Here is a 19,506-nt window from a genome sequence, read left to right on the forward strand (position 1 = left end):
ACAGAAACAACCCCTCCTCACTCCTCTATTTTATTTCTGCTTACTACTTTGTCTTCCTATTCCTTAACTCACCCCCTTCAAAAATCCCTTCCTTATATATCCTTCTATACCCACCATTCCTGTTAATCTGCACACCCTTTTAATAACCTCCTAATTTTATTCCCTCAGTCTCTCAGTATCCTCCCTTTCCCCTTAGCCTCTTATGTTCTTTCTGAATTTAAAAGTCTTTTATACATATATAAATGCATATAAATATACACAATAAGTATATATATATATGTATGTGTACGTGTATATATAGAGATATAGATATAGATACAAATGTATTTCCCTTTCCCCATATTTTTTCATTATTCTTAAAAGGGGCCCATACATTTCATCAAATTGCCAAAGGGACCCATAACACACAAGAAACAAGATTATATGTTGGATCCCCTAAAATTCTTCAGAGGAAGTTACTGTGCTAGATGTATGTTTAGTTCTTAAGAATGAAGTTTTGAAGATAGAAAGAGAAACAAATCCAATGAAGAAGAAAATGGGGAGTTGTCTACAGAGATAGAGGTGGATGCTAACAGAACTTAAGATGTTTTAAAAATCATGTCAAAAAATGGAATGAAGAGCAGATAATAGCAGATGACATTTCAGACTGAATGTTCTGTTGGCTTCTTCATTATGTCCAAAATATGACAAGTAAGGGGTAAGAAATTTTATTTCAACCTTGGTCTTCTAAGTCCTGGACACTTTCTTCTAACTTTTGTGTTCATTTCACACTGCATACCAGGTGTTTTTCTCTGCTTTTGAATTTGAGGTTTACACGTCCTGCTAATAAATCTACAGATTATATAACTGAAATGTTTTACGATATTACTGTTGAATTAAAGGACATACAAGAAGCAAAATTACTGTGGATGGTTGTCATATAAATCCTGTACTTTAAAAAAATTTTCCAGGGGAGTACTGATGATGATGTAGAATTGGATATGAAAAATACCGTGACACAGGGAGACAAACTTCGTGCCTTAAAAAATCAACGACAGCCACGCAATTCAACAGCTAGTGTACTTAGGTAAGTGAATTGGATTGGCTCTGCATGTGTTTAATTCAGAATGAGTTTCTTTTCTTTACAAACATACTCTCTGTCTTTGTCTCTGTCTCTCTGTTTCCCTTTCCCTTAGAATATTTATTTGCACTCCATATCCTTTAAGCAATCTAATCCAATTCTTAATTTAAAAAAATTGTTACCATATTTTTCATTTTTCAGTTGAGTTTATTGACCTTTTCATGTTATGGACAACAGTTAACTTGACATTTGTATAACTACATTTTGCTAAAATGAGGATATAACAGTATTCCTTTCTATTTGCTGCCAAGTTCTCATCATTTTCCCCCAGATTAATTTCTACTTCTGAGTAAGATCAAGGACCTGGAAAAACACAAGAGAGATACATAACCACAAAGTTTAAACTTGCCTTGATTTTGAATTGGCAGTTCAATTGGTGGCTAGGTGGCACAGAAGATAGAGGACCGGCCCTGGAGTTAGGAGTATCTGAGTTCAAATCTATTCTCAGACACTTAATAATTACCTACTTGTGTGACCTTGGGAAAGCCACTTAACCCCATTGCCTTGCAAAAACCTAATAAAAAAAGAAAAGAAATTGGCAGTTATTATGAAATTCCCCCAGTTGGAACTGATTTTCTGAACCCTAGACTTTAAATCCTTTGGATGAGGAATAGATGGAAACAAAGAGGTCTCCATTTTTCTGTCCTGATTGGTGACAACCTCTGCCACTAAGGAAATTATATGAGTGATGGCCATGAAGGAGTGGTCAGAAATATAGAAGAAACAAGAGAAAAATAGCATCATAGAAGATTATGAAGCCACCCAATGAAAGAGTGTTGTGAGAGTAGATTGGAAGGTCCAATATAAGAGCCTTGGGGGTGCTTCTAAGTAACGGACACTGAGAGGAGAATGAAGAATGAGCAGCATCACCAAAACCCAGGGGCCAGAATGAGAGCATGGTCAGATATTAGAAAGAGGAGGATTGAGAAAAGGCCATTAAGTTTGCAATTAAGAGTTTTAGACACTGGCAGCTAGATTGCAAAGGGCAAAGGAGTGAATAAGAGGAGAGGAAATGTGCACCCTCAATACATGATTTTTTCCCCTAGGAATTTGACTGTGTAACAGAGGAAAGATAGATATAGGATGATAATTTGAGTGGCTGTTAGATTTTAGAGAGGGTTTTTCAGAATAGATGAGATTTTCACATCCCACTTTGCTCTCTCTTTAGCATTGGACATGATCTCATACTGAATACTCTTTGCTCTTGGGTTTTATTGACATTGTTTGCTCTTAGTTTTCATCTCACCTGTCTGACCACTTCTCAAATCTTTTCTTACTCATCATACATATGGCACCCCATATTGTAAGGCTTGACCTGGGCTCTCTTCTCTCTATATACCTCATTAACTTCTCTGAGTTTTCTTGTCATGTCTAGGACATCTCTATGATCTTGAATCATTATATCTGACTCTAATTTCTTTTGAGCTCCAGGTACACATCTTTATTTTCCTATTTCAAACCAGATATCCTATATGCATAATCTCCATCTATCTATATATATGTATATATGTACATATATATATATATCTCCAAAATAGAAGTCATTATATTTTCCTCCAAACATCTATTCCTCTTCCAAACTTCCCAATTTCAGGCAAGCCAGTTATCCAAATCACAAACTCAGCATTATCCTAGATTCCTCACTCCTCATTTTTGCCAGATCTTGTCACTGCTACCTCCATATTATCCCTTTTCTCTCTACTCACAAGGTCCCTGTTCTACTCCTGGCCCTAGACTATTGCAGTAATGTAATTGGTCTCCCTTTTTCACATCTTCTACATAGTGATTTTCCTAAAGTACAGGTATAGTCATGACTTTCACTCACTCATTAAACACTAGTGTCTTCTTATAACCTCATCAAATATAAACTTTTTCTTTTATAATCCTTTATAGCCTACTTTTCCAGCCTTATTGCATAGTACTCCCCTTCCTGCATTCTACTGTCCATGCCAGCATACCTTCTTGCTATTCTTGGCATATCCTATTACATCTCCCATCTTTACACCTTTGTACATCTCAGCCCTTTAGATTCTCTTGCTTCCTTCAAAATTTTATTCATACTTCATCTTCAATATGAAACTTTTTTTCTTTATTTTTCTTTCATGTTTTTTGTTTTTTTTTTGGCAAGGCAATGGGGTTAAGTGGCTTCCCCAAGGCCACATGGCTAGGTAATTATTAAATGTCTGAGACCGGATTTGAACTCAGGTACTCCTGACTCCAGGGCCAGTGCTCTACCCACTGTGCCACTTAGCTGCCCCTAAAACCTTTCTTGATCCCCTCTACTGCTAGTTCACTCTCCTCAAAATGACTATATAAATAATAGATATGAAATATATTTTGTATATATGTATTATATAGGTTTACTTGTGAACATGCTGTTTCCCTTGATTGAATTTTAGTTCTGTAAAGGTAATGACTGTTCAATTTTTTTTCTTTGTATCCACACTACCTATCTCACAGGACCTTATGCATAGTAGGCACTTAATAAATGCTTTACTTGATTGATTGATGGACATTTTCCATTGACTGTCAAATAAACTACATCTCTGCTATAGAAGCAGAAAAATTCCTTCACCAAATGCTACTGTAGTAATGGAACCAAATTAAAAAGTTGACTTTCTAAGGGTCCTCTAGTAAAAAGGTATCAAACCTAACTTGACTTTTGGTTATATTAAACCTGTGCTTTGTGAGATAGTCTATGATGCTAGATTGAGACATAAAGGAAGGTCAATTTCCTGAAGTAGGATAGTAAACTATATTTAACAAATCCAGTAATTAATTTCTACCTTCAGACTACCACCACTGTTTACAACCAGAATGAAAGAAGCCTAATGTTAATTTTCCAATCATAAGTTCATTTTAAAAATATACTCCTTTTTTTACTAACCATGTCTTTTTCTTGAGCTGCTGACTTGTCTTAAATACCTGCTTTAAATTGATACTTTTTTTATGTAAATATATATATATATATATATATATATATATATATATATATATATAGTTATTTATTGGAACATACCTAACCATATATTTTATATATGATGTTTTTATGTAAACATGTTTATAGATATTTATATATTTTAAGCTGAGGACATTTTTGGAAAATAAACTAAAACTAAAAAAACCCCAAATAATTGCACTGATTTTTAAAAGCCCCAAGGCATGATTTAGTTCTTTGTATTCCTTTCTTCTCCTGTTTTAGTTTTCTGACACTTGAAAAGTAACCTTGTTCTTTTAAGAATCTATTTTCTTTCCAACTTTACCTTAAAATTAAATTTTTAAAAATGTTCTGCAGTGCGACTCTGATGTTGAATCTCTTTATTTTTTTATTTGAATTTTCTTTTTTAATGTCAATTTAAGTTGACAGCATAACATAATATTTCATTATACAAAATAAAATTGTATATTGAAAGGTAGACTTACTATCCACAGTTTGTCTTTTTTTAGATATATATTTAATTTAAAGCAATATTAAACTATCCTACTCATCTGTGTTCCCACTGAACTTGCTTAAGAATCACTATCAGTAACCATCATGTCCTTTCTGCACCAACCCTGAAATTAAACCCTTTCATAATAAATAAGGACAGTCATAACAAATTTTCACATTGGTTGTGCTTGAAGTGTGTCTTATTTTGTACCTTAGTTTATTCTTTGTCTGCTAAGAGATGGGAAGTATTTTTTGGAAATAATTTATCAGTCCTATAAAGTCATGAGCAATCATTTCATTGATCAGAATTCTTAAGTCTTTTACAGTTGTACTTTATATCACTGGAGTTATTGTATAAATTATTTTTCCAGTTCCATCTCACTTGTGGAAGCAGTTGGTGGAGCAAAGGGTGGAAGCTGGATTTGGAGTTTGTTTGGAATACTGGAATTCAAATACAGCCTCAGAAATTTGATAGCTTTGTGACTCCAGGAAAGTCACTTAACCTCTGTTTGCCTCAGTTTCCATATTTGTAAAATAAGGATATAATGGCACCTATCTCACCAGGTTATTATGAGGATCAAATGAAATAATTTATTTATTTATTTTTGTTTGTTTGGGTTTTTTTTTGCAGGGCAATGGGGTCTAGTGGCTTGCCCAAGGCCACACAGCTAGGCAATTATTAAGTGTCTGAGACCGGATTTGAACTCAGGTTCTCCTGACTCCAGGGCCGGTGCTTTATTCACTGCACCACCTAGCTGCCCCAGAAATAATTTTTTTAAAAAAGTACTTTAGCACAATATAATAAGCACTATTTTAATGCTTTCCCTCCATCCCCAAATCTTCCAGATTTTTCTGAATCCATCACTTTTGTAATTTCTTGTGGCATGATGATGTTCCAGCACATAAACCCACACCCACAGCCACCCCTCCCATATCCCCCTCTCTTATGGGCATCCACTTTGTTTTTGAGGTCTTTATGACAATAAACCTGTTTCTATCAATATAATTTTTTTTTTTTTTTTTTTAGTTTTGGCAAGGCAATGGGGTTAAGTGACTTGCCCAAGACTGGATTTGAACTGAGGTACTCCTGACTTCAAGGCTGGTGCTCTGTCTACTGCGCCATCTAGCCACCCCTCAATATAATTTTTTTTTTTAGATTTTTCAAGGAAATGGGGTTAAGTGGCTTGCCCAAGGCCATACGGCTAGGTAATTATTAAGTGTCTGAGGTCAGATTTGAACCCAGGTACTCCTGACTCCAAGGCCAGTGCTCTATCCACTGCGCCACCTAGCCACCCCTCAATATAATTTTTTTAAATGAGACTTTAATTATTGGTCAAAGGATTTTGTAGATTTAGGGATAAAGTATTGAATTATGATCTAAAAGGGTTGATCAAACTTTCTCCTGGTGTATTATAACTCACTGATACATCATATGATTATGCATATTCATATTTCATCTTTTGAAAACTGTTCATATTCATTGACTTTTTTAATCTCTTGATTAATATTCTCTATTCTTATAGATTGTTATAAGTTTGATAGTGATGGCCTAGGAACTGGACCTCTTAATGCTTTAGGGAACTCCTTTTTACCATGCAAAAAAGTCCACATTTCTTTTCAGTTCTGGTCCTTCAGAGAAGATCACTTCATTGGGTCCCACAACCAGGATGGAACAGACACAGATCATCTTTTTCTCCAGTGCTCCATGCCCTCTCTCTCCTAGCTTTATCAGAGAAATTTACTGCAAAGGTCACTATTGATTTTCTTTGTGGAAAAGCTCATCAATTTTGTGTAATCACCATTGTCTCTTTGCTACTCATGAAATATCAGTTATCTCTTCATAATTGTGAAGAGTATCTCCTTTCCGTTCCTGTAGCTGCTGGTGCCCTATGTTTTCTCCTCCATTAGAAATCAAACACCTTGAAAACTGGACTTTTTTCTTTCTATTTTCTACCCATAGCATTGAGTGTAGTACTCTTATTGATCTGGAGTTGGCTTTGCTTGTGAATATTCCCTGATCAACTCTAAGCTCTCTCCCTCCTTCTAACCCCTGTTTATTTACCACTTTGAATTTGATGAATTTATACAGCAATCTCTGTGTATGAATGTGCATGTTTTCAACCCACCTTTGCCTGTTTCAGATGAGTTAGATTCATGAGATGCCCCCTCCCCTCTACCTCCATGTTTGTATTTTCCTCTTCTGACACACTTCAATTTTGAAAAATAGGAAGCTCCTCTTCTCTCTTCATTCTTTCCTTTGTATATTTTTTCTTTCCTTTCATTTCTTAATTCAAGTAAATAAAGACAATGGCATACTAAGACTCAGTTTTTGTCTCTCTTTCTTTTGTGACTCTTGAAGACCCTCTTCAAGGATCTTCTCCTCCATTAGAATTTAGTCATTCCATCATAATTAAGATTTATCTAGTTGCTATAAGATATTACCTGTTAGTTAGGTGAGGTAATGACTATAGTACTGGACCTTGAATCAGGAATGTTTGAGTTCAAATCTGGGCTCAGACACTAACTAGCTCCTATTTGCCTCAGTTCCTCATCTGTAAAACGTCTTGGAGATGGAAATGGCAAACCATTATAGTCTCTCTGCCAAGAAAACCTCAAATGGGGTCACAAAAAGTTGGCAGAGACTGAAACACTGAACAACAACATTTACCTTTGAAGATTTCTTTTAATGATGATATTTGCATTTCAGCAATTCTACCCAGCTTTGGGTATTTTCATCTTGAATTGGATTACTTGAATTGGAATTCTTTTAAAGTTTTCTATTCTGTAAAAGATTCCTTTTATTCCCCTGTCAGGTAATAATTCCATTTTCCAAATAAACAAACTATTCTTAGACTTAATTTTTTTTTATTTTGCCATTTAGGATATTGTCTTCTGGTATTTTCATGTTTACAATATTTTTAGGGTAGTCTTGTATGATCCTGATTTTGATTCTTTGATATTTTGATTCTTTTTTTCCTAGCCCTTTATGGAATTTTTTCTTTGATCTGGGAGCTCTGAATTTGAATTATATCTTTCTGGAATTTGTGGCACTGTTCCATAACTAGATTCTAACCCCTCTTTTTCTCTTGGATGGGTTTGTTGGATCCTTCTGTAGTCTGAATACTGCTGCCACTGCTGCTACCCTTGCCACCCTTCTAGATGGGGTGGTTGGTTTTGGGTCCTCTTCCTTATACTCTTTTCCACAACCATGGCCTTTGTCAGAGAGTTGTGCCCAGTGTTGGAAACAAGCCCTTCTCTCTTCTTGAATCCTTGTCTTTTGCCCATGTTACTTGAGTTCTTTATATAGATTTTTCTCTTGGTCTTTCCCTTGTTTACTTTTCCTATACAATGACCCATTGGTTTTGTTCCTACAATGGTCCTGATAGGCCTCAACAATATATCAGATATTGGATATCATGCTGACTTCAATCTATCTGGAGATCCCCAGGACATCTTTGCCCCATCTCCATCTCTTTGGAAAGTTACCTAACAAGAGTATAGCTTTGTCCCTTGCTATAACTTCGACATGACTGGAAATTGAGCTGGCTTTAGGTCAGTGCCCACAGATCATCTTCCTGTGTAGAAGTGACCTGGATGGAGATAATTACTAGTATTTTCCTTTGGTTTTATTGTTCATTGCTTCATCTGGTATCCTTTTTTTTTATCTTTGCTGGGGAATTTTTGAGTGCAGCTACACTTGGTTTAACTTCACCATCTTTATTGCAAATCTGCTTACTTTTGGATAAAAAGTTATAGAAGATTCTTTGAATTAAGATCATAGCAGTGTTCTATTTATGGACTTAAGAAGTAGCCAGTTTAAAAGAACATTAGCAAAATGGAAAGCCAGACTTGGGAGAAATAATAATTTTAAAAAAGCAAACTTCTTATTAAAGTTGGTTTTTTTATTCTTCCTGCCATTACATTTTCACAAGTGTGACTTCATGGGAAATAACATTTAACTGTCTGACCATATATTTTTTATAAGGAAGTAAAATAACGCTCCCTTATTCTTTAGTAATATGTAAACATCTGCTTTTGATTTCAGTCATTTGGAGAAAATGAGACAACAAGCCAGATCAATGTCACAGACTCTCAGGTACTGATAAAGTCAGGTTTCTGGACAGCCTATAGCAATAATCCTTTGGAATATTTCCTAATTTGGATATACTTAAAAACCAAAATAGCACATGGATTTGGAGTTTTTTAATTGTATCTTAATCCATTTTGAAGTGCTGTTTGATATCCTCAATGTTAAAGATACTTCATAGTATCTTAGATCTAAGCTATATGGCCAAAAGCGACCTTAAAGGCCACCAGTCCAATTTTCACATTTTATAGATGAAGAAGCTGAAGCCCAGAGAGGTTAGGTGATTTACCTCATGTCAAAAAGGTAATTAGCATCATTGAGCCCAAGGGCCCATGTCTCCAAAACCCATGCTTTTTATATTTTACCTTCTCATCATTTCAACCTCTTTTTTATTTTCAAACTCCATTTTTTTCATAATGGTTTTATATTTAGAGAATAATGTGTACATTTAGCATTCCCTACATATATATAAATTAAGAGAATACCTAGGCTTATAGGATTTTTGATCCTTAGGTAACCTTTCAGATCTAATATAATTGTAATAGTTTACAGATTACCTTCTCATTGTCACTGCTTTTCTCTCCCTGAGGTGTAGGACTTATTTCTATGTATCTAGATTTTTTCAGTCAAATATTTTCCCTTGATTGATTTCTTTTTCTTTGACTTTTTGGAACATATCTTTTGCTCTGAAATGGAAAAACAATAAATAGCTGCTTTCTGCTTATGGACTCTTCTCCTCTGCCTTTGATATTTTCTCTTCTTTCATTTTGAGGAGGAAAGGAATAGTTTTTTCCTATTCATAATTTTCTCCCTGGTTGTGAGCAGTATCAGGAATCCATCTGAAAGCTTTGTGATAGTCAAAGAAGGGGTTAAATAATTACATTGGGGAAGGGGAATTCATTAAGTGCCTACTATGTTCAAGTCACTGTGTTAAGTGTTTTACAAATATTAACTCATTTGATCCTTGCTACAACTCTGGGAGAGAGGTGTTATTACTATCTCTAGAAACTGAAGCAGAAAGAGATTAAGTTACTTGCTCAAGGTCACAGAGTAAGTGTCTTAGCCAGTATTTGAACTTAGGACTTTTAACTCAAAGCTCTGTGCTCTCTCCTCTGTATCACCAGCTGCCTGGATGTGTTTTCTTCTTTAGTAGTTCTTATCAAATGGTTAAAAATTTTGTTCAGGAGGATGCTGAGTGGCTGCCAAAAGGTAACCCCACTTGAATTTCTAGAAGCTTGGGAACATGTAATTTGTATAACTTTTCCAATCTTTATTTTAGTAGCAAAATATCTCCAAAAGGAGGTGTGGGAGACAATGAAATTATACAATTAAGTGAAGTCCCTATTTCATAGACTATCTTAAGAGAAAGAAGAGACAAATGCAAATTTTTGTTCAGGATTCAGCACATTTGATAATAACATCATTAAGGAAAAAGTCATGTTATTTAGATTAAAGAACAGTGAATTTAGAAGACAAGACCAATTCTGGTTACAAAGTGTGACCCTGGGCAATTAATTTAACTTAGCTCTGTGAATTTTTTTCACTTGTGAAATGGAAATGTTTGCATCCTTTGCTTTAGAAGGGTCATTGTAGAGAAAATCCTTTATAAACTCAGACATCCAAGCCATTGTAATTATTAAGCTCCTCAAAGTCAGATTTCAGTCTTGTATTCCTTCTTTTATTAATCATCAATAAGGGCTTATCAATGTTATCTAATTGAGTTTTTTCATCTGTGTCTTAAAAGTTAATTGAATATTTTTGAAGTGACTGAAATATAACATTATGCTTTTTTCCCCACCTTTCCCCAAAGAGTGTGCTCTTCTTCACAAGGCTGTATATCTCCTTTGAAGCCATCCAAGGTGATATTGTCACCTTCGGCCTCTGCCAAGAGAATAAACAGAGGTTCATGCTCCTCAGGCTCCAGCGCAAGGAGGTATGTTTTCTCTCTCCTTTTACTTCAAGGTGCGCACTCACTTTCCTGGAGGGTCAAAAGTGAGAAATTGTTCCAGTCCTAGTCAGGGTTGTGAAAGTAACTGTGACTATAGCAGCCAGCTATAACCTCTGGGAAGGTGATGATAAATATAAGGTGGGGAGAAGGGCCGTTCTCTATTTTCATTAGATTGTATTAGTGGTCTTCAGGGAGTGGGAAACAGTTACAAGGGCATGAGTTGTAAAGAGATATTTGGAAAGTTTTGTTCTGTCTCTCTGCCAACTTTAAATTAGGTATAAGACTACGGAACAGAACTTCGTGCAAAGTCCTACCTTGTAATTTTCCCCCTTACAGTGATCCAGGAAATTATCTTCAAACTTTGGCAGCCCCCTGTGAATTTGTAATCTGTGAATAATGAAATAGTACTTTCATTTCTTATTTTATAATACACACGATCTATGTGATTGGAACCTAAATTTGTCAGTGACTGTTGACATAGGCTTCAAAATGAATGTACATTAAGTTAAATGTTGCATACTAAAATCTGTTGTTTCTTCTAAGAAAACTATGTTCATTGAATTCATGCCCTAAAACATAAAGGACCCCAGATGTTTTATTTCAAGATCCAGATTCTAGCTTCTTATGCCTTGAATAATTGTTTTTGGCAGTGGAAGTTGGAGTCCATATATAAGAAACAAGTAACAGAGAGAGAGAGGGAGAGAGGGAGAGAGAGAGAAAGGAGTTGGTCGATCATCATGTACATTGATCAGAATTGTCCTCATCACTTTCCCTTAGTGTCTTAAATAGATGTCTTAAAATCATGAGTTCTTTACATGGATATGCATTGTGTATGTTTTTCCCTCCCCCCACATGTGTTTCTGTTCAGCTTTTCTATAAATACTCGACTAGCCAGTTCTCTAGGGAACCTGCATGCAGCAACAGATGATTCAGAGAGCAAAAAGACCCCACCGTCCACTAGGACAGGTTACACAGTCAACCATTTCTCCAACCACTTGAATGGCAGCTCACAGCCGCCTGCCAGAAATTACCCTGAACTCAACAACAACCAGTTCAGCCGGAGCACCAGTGCTAGCACCACCCTGAACAGCCACACCAACCTGCACAACGCCAAGGCCGAGGAGTACGTCTTCCGACCTTACACTGGCCTCTCTGCTTCTTCATCAAGATTCCTGAGCCGTTCCATCCCTGTAAGTTCGCAGACAACATCTCTTGGTCAGAACCCTGAAAGAAACTTCTGTTGTACCTTGCCTTCCCAGCCAAAGCTACCACCAAAGAAATTTAATAGTGTCAAAGAAGCTTTCTGATCCCTTCCCCCTTTTTTGAAACTGTCTTAACACATAAATTCTGCTTGCTCCTCTTTTAGTAAATGCCAAATTTCAACCAGGTTTTTCTTCAGTTTTTGCATTCTTTTTTTTTAAGCTTTCGCTTTTAGAAGGGGAAGAATCTTAATTTCTTAATTTTTTCAAAAGCAAAACTTCTCATTTAAGTTATTTTTAGGTTCGGTTTTACAAAAAAATCATTCAGATAATATGGTCCCACTCAGGAGTTTGTTTGATTTATCGTATTAAGTTATGGTGATAAGAACTATATTTTTAAATGATATAAATAATATGAATAAAATGATCATTTTTATTTAAACTAGAGTAAATAAAAAGCATTATGTTCTGTCTTCATAGTCTTTTATATTACCTAAAATTCATCAAAAATACATGCAAATTAAGATCATAGGCCTTTAATGCTTTCACATATTCTTGAGGTCATCTTCTCACCCTCTGATTTTATACCTGAGATCACTGAGTTTAAATGAAGCTAAATGACTTGCTTTTGACCACACATTTAAATAATCCCAGACTAGATAAAGAAGCATTCTATAGAAAAGAATTCAACAAGAGAGTCTGGTCAGTAAATGAAGTATTTTCCCCATTCTGTCATGAAAGGGATTGATCTAGATCAAATAAATTTTAATCTGCTCTTGATATGTACCTGGAACGAGTCTCTTAACTAATCTTTATTCTCTTCATTCCATTTGCATTGCATTGATTTGTGGGCATGAATGAAATAATAAATATGAATAGGATTTTAAACTTTTTAGCTCCTAAGTGAGCCAAGTTTAAAACATCAATGGACCTGTTAAAATAGGTATACCTGATAGAGGAGTATCTGAAAAGGCCATTGTCTACAGTTTTTCCATTTTCATATATAAAAAAACTAACAAATCCAAGTAATTAGTTATTGTGGAAATATCTTATTTTTCAAAGAAAAAAGTCCATCTTCTATTTCTCCAAAGGCTTTGAATTAGGCTTTTATCTGGTAAACATGGAAGTGATTGTTGAAAAAAGAAAATGGCAAACAGAATTTTTAATGGTTAGGGATATAGAACATGGCATGGGCTCTCTTGCAAAGGTATTATCTAGCCATCCTAGAAGAAAAGCAATCTGTTTGGAGCCTGTTCTTCCCTTGCTTTCGGTCTCTTCCTTCAAAGTATGCCTATGTAGGGAAGGGCTTTCATAAATATTTTCATTAATTGGAAATGTTATTGCCTTAAACTCTTTCTTTAAAATTCAAATTCTTGGCAAGAAGAATCAATCCAATTATTTCATAATCTTATTATAAGCTATTTTAGCCAAATCTCTAAATCAATTGCAATTCTGATTAGAAGGGCTAGATAAAATAAGTAGATGTAATAAATTAGACACCATATGTTGAAGGTACTGATCACACTCATTAAAACACTTGTGAATCAATACTATGTAAATCTAAATAGCTGGGGTTTTAAAATATAAATAATATATTTTTTTTAACTTTTATAAGCATGTTCACAAATCATGTATTTTGCAGCAGGGCTCCTATTTTTTTTTTTTTTTTTACAAATTGGTGCTTGTAATTAAATTCTTTTAATTTGTTAATGATTGTTATGCTTCATAATAGAATTATAAACAAACTATGATTCATTGATTTGCTAATTGTTCTTAATTGCTAAAGACTTTAAATAGCCCATTTTGGGATTAGGGAATCGTATGTAAATAAATAATAGATTTATCCCCAGGAGATTAGAAAGAGCAGGAAATAGCAGAAAGGTGTGTATGGGTCTCATTTGAAGTATATCAAATATAAATGCCAAGGGAATTGGTTATTTGAGCTGAAATATCAGGCTTATTACTTCTCCCTGCCCTTCCTTCTTGCTACTGGAGCCCTGAGAAATTTTAGACTTCTTTTACCTGATTATTGCTTTTCTCCTCTGATGATTTTTATGTAACAATTATATCTTACACTGTAACTCTTATTTCTTTTCATCTCTACTTCTTCTTTTCCATCCTCTGTTTGAACTGAAATAATTTTCCAATAACTGAATTCAAAATGATAGCTTATATAGGCAATTACTGCTACATTCCTCCCTCCCTCCCCCCATTTGTCTTCTCATTTTAAAGGAAGTCATTTATATATAGAATTGTCCAACATGACACAATTTTATTCCCTTTTCTTCTTGCCTGTTACATAAGGAAAATTAAGAAAAAGTCTTGTCTTTTTTTTTTTAATGTCTTGGAAAGCCTCCAACCAGCAATGTCTGGGCATTTTGATCCTAGTGAATTGATGACAGAATGCCTGGATTGGTATGGAGATTTCTATATATGTAGAACAATTAGGATATGAAACATAAGTTGGATGCTATTTAGTTTTTTTTTAATTGTAGCAAATAAAATAGACCATTTTTCATTTTTTTCTGATTTTGAAAAAGAAAGTCATAATGGATATGTTGTATTAAGCTCTCTTGGGAATGATGCCTAGTATAGTGCCTGGAAAATAATAGGTGCTTTAATAAATGCTTACTGGTGGAACTCAGGTCTAGAGAGAATCTAATACATTAAAAGTTAGAATTAGCAGTTTTCTTTGAGATGTTGCATTTGTTCTTTTTTTATGTTAATTTTTAAAATTTATTTTTTATTCTCATTTTGTACAAATGTTTTTTTTACATTAATAAAACATACTTGTTTACAAGTAAACAAAATACCCCTCCCCCCATGAATATAGATAGACTTGCTTGGGCGAAAAAGTAAAGGGGAGAGAAAAAAATTAAAATTAAAAAAATAATAGTAATAATTGTAGGTATGGCCAGGTGGCGCAATGGACGAAGCACCAGCCCTGGAGCCACGAGCACCCGAGTCCATATCCAGCCTCATAAACCCAATAATCACCCAGCCATGTGACATGCAAGCCACCCGATCCCCACTGCCCTGCAAAAACCAAAAAGAAGAAAAAAAAGACCCAAAATAAAATAAAATAGTAATAATAGTAGGGGTGGCTGGGTGGCAGACAGAGCATTGGCCCTTGAGCCAGGAGCACCTGGGTCCGAATTCAGCCCCAGACACCCAAAGATCACCCTGCTATGTGGCCCCAGGCAGGCCACCCAGCCCCACTTGCCCTGCACCCTCCCCCAAATAATAATAACAAAAAATGTGCTTCAGTCTTTGTTCCAACACCATCAACTCTGTTGTGGGTGGATCACATTCTTTATGATAAGTCCATCACAAAAGTTACTTCCATATTTTTCCAAGGTTGCCATTGCTGATCGCAACTCCCTCCTTTCTTATTTCTCCACTACCATGTACTCTATTTTCTCTCTCCTTTCACTCTGACTCTGCTATAGGGTCGCTGAGAGGCGCAGCAGACAGATCCCTGGTCCTGGGGCCAAGAAGCCCTGAGCCCCCATACCACCCCTTAGTCCCAGAATCCACCTGGCCCTATGGTCCTGGGCAGGCCATCCAATCCCAGCCCCTTGCAAGAAGTAAAAAAGAAAATGTGTTACATCTGAACACTGTCCCCCCATGGTCCATCCTCTCCTCCTTTATTCACATCCCCACCTCTTCCCCCCTGCCCCCCTCCTTCTTACTCCAGATGTCTATACCCCATTGAGTATATTTGCTGTTTCCTCTCCTAGCCATCTCTGATGAGAGCAAAGGTTCCCTCATTCCCCCTTGCCTCCCCCCTTCCATATCATTGCAATAGCTCATTGTAATAAAAAAAAATCTTATTATGTGAAATATCTTGGCCTATTCCTCCCTCTCCTTTTTCTTTCTCCCATTCCATTTCCCTTTTTTCCTATTGACTCCATTTTTACACCATATTTTATCTTCGAATTCAGGTTTCTCCTGTGCTGCAACTATAAAAGCTCCCTCTACCTGCTCTATTAACTGAGATGGTTCATATGAATATTATCAGTATCATTTTTCTATACATGCAGTTCATCCTCATTAAGTCCCTCATATTCTCCCCCCCTCCAATTTCCATACTTCACCTGAGTCCTGTATCTGAAGATCATACCTTCTGTTCAGCTCTGGCCATTCCAAAAGGAACCTTTGAAATTCCCCTGGTTCATTGAAAGTCCATCTTTTTCCCTGGAAGAAGACATTCAGCCTTGCTGGGTAGTTCATTCTTGGCTGCATTCTAACTTCTTTTGCCTTCCGGTATATTGTATTCCAAGCCCTATGAGCTTCCACTGTAGTTGCTGCTAAGTCCTGTGTGATCCTGACTGCAGCTCCACGATATTTGAACTGTGTCCTTCTGGCTGCTTGTAATATTTTCTCTTTGGCTTGGGAGTTCTGGAACTTGGCTATAATATTCCTGGGGGTTGGTTTTTTGGGATCTCTTTCTCGGGGGGATCAGTGGATTCTCTCCATTTCTATTTTGCCCTCTGCTTCTAGAATATCAGGCCAATTTTCCTGTACTAATTCTTTGAAAATGATGTCAAGGCTCTTTTCCTGATCATGACTTTCAGGTATTCCAATAATTTTCAAATTCTCTTTCCTAAGTCTGTTTTCCATATCAGTTGTTTTTTCAATGAGATATTGCACATTTTCTTCTAATTTTTCATTTTTCTGGTTTTGAAGTATTGATTACTGATTTCTTGTAAATTCATCAATCTCCCTGAATTCTGTTCTTTGTCTGAAGGATTTGTTCTCCTCAGAGAGTTTTCTTATCTCTTTTTTCATCTGGCCAATTTTGCTTTTTAAAAGCATTCTTCCCCTCAGTAACTTTTGAACTGTTTTATCCATTTGACCTAAGCTGGTTTTTAGCATGCTATTTTCTTCAGCATTTTTTTGGATTTCCTTGACTAAGCTGCTGACTTCATTGTCATGTTTTTCCTGCATCTCTCTCCTTTCTTTTCCCAGTTTTTCTTCCAACTCCCTTATTTGATTTTCAAAGTTTTTTTTGAGCTCTATCATAGCCTGAGCCCAATTTCTGTTTTTCTTGGAGTCTTTAGATGCAAGAGCTTGTGCTTCCTCATCTTCAGACTGAGTATTTTGATTCTTTTTGGGCTCATTTACAAAATATTTCTCAATGGTCTTCCTCTTGTTTCTTTGCTTGTTCATTTTCCCAGCCTAAGCCTGTTTTTTGGGGTGCTTCCTGAACTTTTGGGACACTCCCACAAGAGTCTCAGTGTGTGAGGTTCTGTCCTCCCTCCTGGTCTGTGAATGGGGGCCCTGTTGTTCTATTGAGGGGGGGGGCTAGATTGGGATCAGGATCTGAATGTGGTCAGAGCCCCAGAGTCCTGTTCCAGGGGCAGAGGACAGAGCTTGGCAGTCTCTCTCTCTTCACTCCTCTCCCTCAGCTCAATGGGCTCATGTGCTGGAGGCTCCTGCTTACCGCCTTGGTCTGCTTCTGTTTCTGGGTCTGTTTCTGGCTGCCAAAAGACCAAGCTGCTCACTGTGTGCTCTGGGGGCTGGGCTCCACATGCTCACTCTGGCAGAGGTCCCCCGCTGTTCCCCCACTTTGTGCCCGGTGCTCCCCGGGGTGCAGCTCAGGAGACTCCCCCGCTGCTGTGAGCCATGGCTCCCAGCGCCCTGGGGCTGCCTCCGGGAGGCTGAAGTTCTTTTGCTCTGGCGGGCCACCCTTCCGGCAGACCGCCACTCTGACCCCGGGGAGCAGAGCCTTTCTGCTCTTTTCCAGGTTACCTTGAGTAGGAGAACTGCCTCACTGTGTCCCTTTGTGGGTTCTGTCTCTCGAAAGTTTAGTTAGAGTCCTTAGTTTATGAGTTTTTATCAGAGAGCTCCTTAGACTCAATCCCTTCATCTGCATTTGTTCTTGAACTTGATGTAACAGCTCAGCTCAGAAAAATACTATGTGTAAAACATGTAACTTATTCTGTTCATGAAAGATTTTTGGTATACATGATAAGAAACAACAATGAGCAACTTAACGATTTTTAACAAAGATGAGGCAATTGTCAAACTTTGTTTTCAGCTTCTTTTTGTTTTTAATGCAACTTGATCTTTTTTCTAGGAGCATGATGGGGCGGGGCATCTCTTATAGTAATGGTCTCATTCTGAATAACTTCATTTTCATCAACCTAGTGATTCTTCACCCTCCCTTCATTCCTTTCTCCCCTTCTGCCACCCCCCCAATTCATTCACAAAACACTTCCAGATTCATCATCAGATATCTAGCTTTACTTGCCTACTATTCTTTAACATAAAAACCCTTCTTTCCAGTCATACTCTTATCCTAGGCTTCCTTACCCACCCACCATATGCCTCTTCATTTCCACCTCCAGTTTTTTCTCATGCTTTCTCCTCTCCTTAAAATATCCCCAGTCAGTCAGTTCGTTAATACTTTCCTTGGACCACCCATAATGCAAAGTTCTGGGGATTCAAAGAATAAAAGATAGGCTTTACTTTTTTTTTTTTAAGGTTTTTGCAAGGCAAATGGGGTTGAGTGGCTTGCCCAAGGCCACACAGCTAGGTAATTATTAAGTGTCTGAGACCGGATTTGAACCCCAGGTACTCCTGACTCCAGGGCCAATGCTTTTTCCAGCTGCCTCTAGTCTTTACTTTCAATGAGCTTTTAATGAATGGAAGAGACACCATGCAAACAACTATGTACAAACAAGATATATAGAGGATAAATGCAAGAGCATGAAGGGGACATTCATAGAAGGTGGAATTTTAGCTGGGATGCAAAAGGCAGCCAGGAGGGAGGGATGAGGAAGAAAAACATTTCCGACATGGGGGACAGGAGCCCAGAGATGGAGTAGCTAGTTCTAGGAACAGCCAGAAGTCAAGTATTACTGGATCTTAAGAGTATTTGGAAGGAGTGGATGGAGGTAAGATGGTATGAGAATTGAAGTTGGAGAAGACTAAAAAGAGCTAGGATAAGAGGCAGATAAAGTTATATAGGGCTTTGAATTCCAAAAGAATGGGCATTTGATCCCAGAGATGAAAGGGAGCCACTGGAGTTTATCAAATAGTATATCTTCCCTTTTTCTTTGCCTCTAGCATACTTAAGCTTTATGGCCAGTCCATGATATCTTCATTTTAAAACTCCTTTTGCACTTATTATTTGAATTTTACAATTAACTCATTATTATGTACTGTTCTAATTTTAAATTTTCGATGTTACAATTTAGTACTTTGTCATATGTAATGATAGTCAATCAGTAATCATTTATTAATTGCTTACTATGACAAAAATATGATCTTTGCCCTCAAGAAGCTCCTATTCCAACATGCAAATAATCAGGGACCTACAAGAAATAATGTAAATGAAAGGTAATATGAGAAGAAAGACACCAGGAGTGGGGGAAGTCAGAAAAGACAAAAGGTGGGATATGAGCTGAGTCTTGAAGAAAGCAAGGGAAGTAAGGAGGTAGAGATGAGGAGGGAGAACATCTCAAGGGATTGGGAGGGGGCACCCCCCTTCCCTTGGTGTCAAGAAAGAGAGATGGGAGATAAAGAGCCTGAGTCCAAAGGAGCTGAATTGTAGTATGGGTAATAATAAAATAGAAGACTAGAGAGGGAGTTGGAATAGAGATTTGTTACTTATAATCTTGTTCTCCAAACTAGATCGTAAGCTCCTTTTGGGACTGTGTCCACGAATTTTGTACTTCACTGGTCCTAGGAATATACATATATTACTTATATGAT

At 36.7% G+C, this 19,506-nt stretch overlaps 1 protein-coding gene across 11 annotated transcripts in view; it reads left to right on the forward strand.

The window, feature by feature from the left end:
• CDC14A (cell division cycle 14A) overlaps positions 1–19,506 on the forward strand; it is a 250,070-nt gene that overhangs the window by 208,277 nt on the left and 22,287 nt on the right. For 8 of the 11 annotated variants that reach the window (XM_074188266.1, XM_074188273.1, XM_074188274.1 and 5 more), the window contains 4 exons: positions 951–1,066; positions 8,596–8,646; positions 10,448–10,570; positions 11,454–11,973. In XM_074188266.1, coding sequence (XP_074044367.1) covers positions 951–1,066; positions 8,596–8,646; positions 10,448–10,570; positions 11,454–11,892 — 729 coding nt within the window. In that variant the 3' untranslated portion in view covers positions 11,893–11,973. Of the gene's footprint in view, positions 1–950; positions 1,067–8,595; positions 8,647–10,447; positions 10,571–11,453; positions 11,974–19,506 lie in introns of those variants that run through there. The other 3 variants (XM_074188269.1, XM_074188271.1, XM_074188270.1) reach the window with 2 other exon arrangements.

Source organism: Macrotis lagotis, chromosome 5, assembly GCF_037893015.1.
Source record: "Macrotis lagotis isolate mMagLag1 chromosome 5, bilby.v1.9.chrom.fasta, whole genome shotgun sequence".
Taxonomy (NCBI): Eukaryota; Metazoa; Chordata; class Mammalia; order Peramelemorphia; family Peramelidae; genus Macrotis; species Macrotis lagotis.